This window comes from Otolemur garnettii, unplaced genomic scaffold (assembly GCF_000181295.1).
Source record: "Otolemur garnettii isolate 467f Iridium unplaced genomic scaffold, OtoGar3 scaffold00006, whole genome shotgun sequence".
Lineage (NCBI taxonomy): Eukaryota > Metazoa > Chordata > Mammalia > Primates > Galagidae > Otolemur > Otolemur garnettii.
In genome coordinates, this window is record NW_003852401.1 from 45,348,759 (window position 1) to 45,355,007 (window position 6,249).

At 37.1% G+C, this 6,249-nt stretch overlaps 1 protein-coding gene across 1 annotated transcript in view; it reads left to right on the forward strand.

Moving 5' to 3' along the window:
* Window positions 1–6,249, forward strand: part of FANCC (Fanconi anemia complementation group C) — a 261,505-nt gene that overhangs the window by 165,522 nt on the left and 89,734 nt on the right. Inside the window, exons 5-6 of the mRNA XM_003783068.3 lie at window positions 4,103–4,219; window positions 5,143–5,207. Of these exons, the coding sequence (XP_003783116.3) occupies window positions 4,103–4,219; window positions 5,143–5,207 (182 nt within the window). The remainder of the gene's footprint in view (window positions 1–4,102; window positions 4,220–5,142; window positions 5,208–6,249) is intronic.

The window sequence follows — 6,249 nt, forward strand, 5'->3', positions numbered from 1 at the left end:
AAAAAAAAAAAAAAAAAAAGAAAGATAAGAATTTTGAATAAATTTAATGTAGCCTGAGTATACAGTATTTATAAAGTCTCTAGTAGTGCCCAGTAATGTCCTTGGCCTTCACATTCACTTACCACTCTCTCACTGACTTGTCCAGAGCAAAGCTTCTTGCAGGGTAAGTTCCTGTATTTGTGTACTATTTTTTATCAATTATATTTGTATTTTTGCTTGTATCTTTTCTATGTTTACTACAGATACATTTAGATACACAAATACTTACCAGTGTGTTACAGTTGCTTAAAATATTCAATATAGTCACATGATAAATGGATTTGTAGCTTAGGAAAAATAGGCTATATCATGTAGTAGGTGCCTAGTAGGCTATCTCGTCTAGGTATGTATAAATACACTCTATGACCTTGACACAATAAAGACATCACCTAACCACATATTTCTTAGGACATATACCTGTTGTTATTAAGCAACACATGGGTGTAGTGTCTAGGGAACTGTTTGTAGCCATTTTAAACATTACTCAGAAATTATTTAAAATATCTTCATCATACCCTATGAATCTAGTTTTTCTTTTTAACTTCCATTGGCTCAGCTGCCAAAGGAGCTCATATAGTGTTGGAAAGTCACCATCCATGCATTGGTCCCAGGCTCAGGGTGTGAGTGCTGTGGGAGGGAGGTATTGGGTTAGGTGGGAAAGCCTAGGCATGGTTTTGCTTAATTGTATAACATAACTGACTCATAACTGTGATTTCCTTAAAACCAGTTTTCTTCCATTGTGTACCATATTACTTTCCATCCTAACTAAATCTGTAGTACTTTGTGCTTTAATTTTTTAAAAGTCAATCATGTAAAGTATACTAATAGACACTATATGAGTGGTTAATTGAAACATAGCTTACTTGACTTTGATTAAAAAGTGAACCTGGGATTTTCAGAGTGATGCCATACTTAGACAACTTAGCATAGTATCTCACACACAGTAAGCACTCGGTAAATTTTAGTTGTCATAATTATTAGAGTGCCTTCAAGAAGTGACATTTTAGGCGCCGCCACATACACCTAAGGTAGCGGGTTCGAATCCCCAGCCCGGGCCCCCCAAACAACAATGATGGTGCAACCAAAAAAATGGCCAGGCATTGTGGCGGGCGCCTGTAGTCCCAGCTACTTGAGAGGCTGAGGCAGGAGACTTGCTTGAGCCCAGGAGTTGGAGGTTGCTGTGAGCGTGATGCCATGGCACTCTACCCAGGGGGATAGCTTGAGGCTCCGTCTCAAAAAAAAAAAAAAAAAAAAAGTGACATTTTACCAGGTGAAAGGCATAGGAGAGTCCTCTCAGGGAAAAGGAATAGGGCATATTAATCTCCTGATGGGCCAAAGAATCTGTGGCCCTCCAGTTCCAGTTACACTAGTGAGAGGAATCCAGCCCAGTGGTGGGTGTCAGGGGTACCAGTGGAGTCAGCTCTTTTCATTTGGGGAAGAAATTTGGGTTTCTTGGTTAGTTTTGGGGAGTCACAGGATTTCAAACTGAGACCAGTCAGATTGCATTGCAACGCTCCTAGAGAGTCGATATAGGTAGATTTTGTAATGAGGTTTGGTCATATGGTAGGTCAGCAGCCTTGGGCAGCCGTTTAAACTGTGTGTCTCAGTGTCCTCATCTGTAACACAGATTCAATAATAGGACATACCCATAGGTTGTGAGGATTAAATGAATTACCATTTGTAAGTCACTTAAAACAGCTTCTAGCACATAATATGTGCTGTGTTTGTTAAATAGAATGCCAAAAGCCCAGTAGCATAAGGTTAAACACTTAAAGTTTTGCCCTCTCTCCGTCTACCGTCAAACTCCCCTGCACTGTAAGAAACTCAGACTGCCCCTGACTCTGAGCCTGCCTAGTTTCCAGACCAGTCCCTCCTGGCCTTCCCCTCCTCTGCCTGGGTCAGGCTGGAACACTTCCATGTGAATTTGACATGTGATTGGTTGGACTTTGCTTCCTCCCACCTGCATTTCACACCACTCTGGGGTTCAGGCCCTATTCTTGGCTTGCTGAAAGGACCAAGTGCCCTCCGTGCTGTGGGAGCCCACTCCTCCAGCGAGCGTGGCGCTCCTCCAGGTGGTGCACCAGCTTGCCCCTGGTTCCCTGATTGCTGATGGCCATGCTGCTTGCTTTCACTCAGACTACTCGGTTTGGGCAGAGAACTTGGAGATAACTTTCCTGGGCTATTGTCAGCTCGTCTTTGCTTTTTGTGTCTAGGGCAGGTTTGAACTGAAAGGGGAAAAAAGGACCCTATATTCAAGTGGCTCAATCCAGCCTTTCTTTACTTAAGTAATGAAGCTTTTAATAATCACACACCTTATAAAAAGTTCACTCTACCTGTGTATAAGTTTCCTGTTTCTCTCCCTTTTTAACTGTTTCATTTTTTTGTGAATCATGCTATACGTATTACTAATGTTTGTTTTTGTAATCATTCATGTCTTCTCCCAAGTAGTAATGTTTTAAAGCTACTTTGTTAACTTGCTGTAAACTTTTCTAACTTGAGAACACTAGACATGTTCTAGTCATGTAGAGATGGCAGGTTTCAATTTACATGACTTAGGAATGTTGCTTGGAGTTCTATTTTGAGGATATGGAAGCAGGTCTGAGCTCAGAGGGAGAAAGTACCATGATCTGCAGAAAAGGACATTTGCTAGATTCAGGGTAGATTTTCCCCTAGGGATAGAGACTGCTGTAGAATTGTGGGGGCAAGAGGAGAAGAAACTGAGGCTTTCTTTATTTCTCATGTTTTACTGACTAAGTATGATGGTGGGTGAAGTTTGTCATACTATTTTATGTATTTTTACATATATGAAATATTTTATGATGAAATTGAAAGAAGTACCATAATAGATTAGTGATAACTGCCCTGAGTGTCGCTGGGATGTGGCCCCTTTGTACTTGGCCTATGGGGCTTATCACAAAATGCAGTGTAAGACTGTTTAATTACCAAATATTTTCAAGTAAAACCTTTTTTTAAATAATAAACTTTTTTCTGATTGTTAAAATATTGCTGCCAGCATTTCTGTTTTCTCTTATTATCTGTTCATATTTATTATGCTTTTAGAGTTTGTCATTTATTTTGTACATTAATTTGATGACATATGATCTGTACTATTTATTACTAATATTCTAATTTATGCGTATATTATTTTCTGATAAACAGAACGTTTATTTTTATTTAGTACGATTGATCTTTTTACCTTATGATTTGCTCTCTTGATTTTCAGTTTACAAAGTTCTCAGACACTTGAGAAATACATACCTTTTCTGCTTGTTTATTATTTTATTTCAGTTTTTAGATCCCTTTAATTTACATTAAACTCAGGTATATTTTGATGAATAATTTAAGGTGAGAGTGTAACTTTTGTTTTGAACCAGGTTTCCGGGTACCATTTATTGCATAATGTTTCCTTTCCCTGCGGATTTGTGATGCATTGTCTTACACTGGATTCTCATATCTGCTCTGATAAACTTCTGTAAGTTGACCACCCAAGGGACTGTAACAAACTGGTCAACACATGGAGGTGGTCAACATAAGGAACTAGGCCTTCTGTCCATGTGGTGCATTGCCAATCTATGAAAATTAGGTTGCATTGCCAATCTATGAAAATTAGGTTAACTTGAGGTGGTCAGTGTAGGGAAGTGATCAACTATGGAGGTTCTTCAGTATTTTACTGAGTGTAGAAACAATAAAAATCCATTCTTAATATGCCTAAAGCACTGTTTATTAACCAGATATTTTTGCTTTTCTGTTTAAATTGACTTACATTTAAAATCCATTCTTAATATGATTAAAGCACTGTTTATTAATCAGGTATTTTTGCTTTTCTGTTTAAATTGACTTACATTTCCTCACTTACATTGACTTACATGTACTAATTTTAGTGCTCACTTATTTCTTCTTTTCACCTTCAATGAAAGTGAACTGAGTACGGACAAATTGGGATTTCTGGTTTCATAAAGACCACTTCATTTACAAATAACTCAAATTGTAGGCAGTGCACCAGTGGGCATTTGCATTTACTTTTAGGAAGTTAATTTTTCTATATCCGTTTATGTTTTTTTAGGGTTTAATGTCTCATATACTTTCAGCATTCAGATTTGATGTAAAAGAAGAAGTTGGTCTTTTCGCTCAGGGTCTTGGGTATGCTCCTGTAGATTACTGTCCTGGTTTGCTTAAAAATGTGAGTATTTTAAATTTATTAGTATTGAAATTTTCAGTGCTGACTGTATCATCAGCAAAAAGGGTAAATGGAAATATTTCCCTCCTCTGGGAGAGATGTTTAACTTTTCTTTGTTTATCTCTTCTTACCTTGGGTAGGCTTATAGCCATGTAAGGAAGAAATGTGAGGTGGGAGGTTATGAGAAAGAAGGAAACCAGGAAAGGTTTCACTGAATCAACCAGTCAACTTCTTCAAATAGCATATCTCACCTACTTACTCAAAGATTTTTGCAAGAAGAGCTTTCCTTAATCGGAATAAACACAGCCTTGTACTGTTGAACAAATTGGGCATTTAAAATAACCTGATTGGAATTTTATGTTAAAGCAAAGCAGAACATTTAATTAAAAACTCGATAAATAGTGTTACGTATTTACCTTTTAGTATTTAAAGCTATTTTCTTCTGGCTTAAATTTTAGCCAAATACAAGAAGTTTTAGTTATGATTGTGAAATAACTTTTCTTAAAACATTATGAGATTTTTAATGTTTATTAACCATTCTGGTCTTTTGGAAGCTTTATACATGAAAAGCATTTTAAAAAATGAACTAAATTTAAAAAGAAAAAATAAACTAACATTTTTTCATGGTTTGGTTTTAATTCTTAGGAAATGAATGATTTATTGTTCATTGCCTAAATAAGAATGCAAAATTTATTGTTCATTGCCTAAATAAGAATACAGAATTCCTCAAGAAACATTAGACATAAAATCCCAGTTATTAGTAACTGTGACTTGGCACTGTTTTCTTTTCACTCTGACAAAGTAAAACATAAGGAGAAGATGGAGGGAGGGAATCTCAGCGGAAATATCACTCACACCAAGAAAAATAGAACTGATGTAATCCTGTTTGCAGTGTGAGTTAACCTGCAACTGATTTTGTGTTACAGATGGTTTTATCATTAGTGTCTGAACTCAGAGAGAATCATCTTAATGGATTTAACACTCAAAGGCGGTAGGTGTTAAACTAAACATCCCTACTCTCAAGTTTCAAAATGTATCAGTTGTGTTATAAGAGGAGAATTTTATAATTCATAGGAAATGCGTGGTCATAGTTAAGGTTTTATTTTATATAGGGAGATTATTTTAGCAGAATACATAGCAAATTGGTGAGTTTTTTCAAATTTTGTTTTTAAAACCACTATTCTTTCAACTATAATGGGGCAGTACTTGGATCACGTAAATGTTTTCTGTGTACCCAGTAGGTAAAAAGATTTGCATCTACAATAGAGAACACACAAGAAAGAGAAACACGTAGGCTTAAATGAGATTGCTCAGTCTTTGAGAGGAGAATGTGCTCAGTGCCAAGTGCTCTTGTGCTAGCCTGCTCCTGCTCTGCCCCCCGCCACACACAGTCAGGTTGTTTACAAGACAACATTTGATGTGCACAGATGACTATTTTAAGAAACATAATAGCCCCAAATCTAGACTAAACAAATCATATAGATTCAGACAAATTAAAAGGCAATTAATTACACTATCAATGTTTCTTTGCTTCGTGAAAGAAAGAATTGTTTTCATTAGTGAGCATTTTATTTTTAACATAATTATTAACCAAAAGAATCTGGGGATTTTGTGGGTTTTTTTAGTAAAGCTATTGCTAATTCAAGCTGTATCAGAATCGATCTTTGCCCTCTGCCTTTAGCAATCCTTTGCATTTATCCTTTGAATAAGCTATAAAATTCTTAGAGGAAAATGTTGGTGAAAATCATGACATTAGATTTGGCAATGAGTTTTCAGATATGACACCAGAAGCACAAGCAACAAAGAAAAAAGTAGGAAAACTGTACTTTATTAAAATTAAGAATTGTTATGGGCTCGGTGCCTATAGCTCAACCAGCTAAGGCGCCAGCCACATACACCTAAGGTGGCGGGTTCGAATCCCCAGCCCGGACCAGCCAAACAACAATGACGGCTGCAACCAAAAAATAGCCGGGCGTTGTGGCGGGCGCCTGTGGTCCCAGCTATTTGGGAGGCGGAGGCAGGAGACTCGCTTG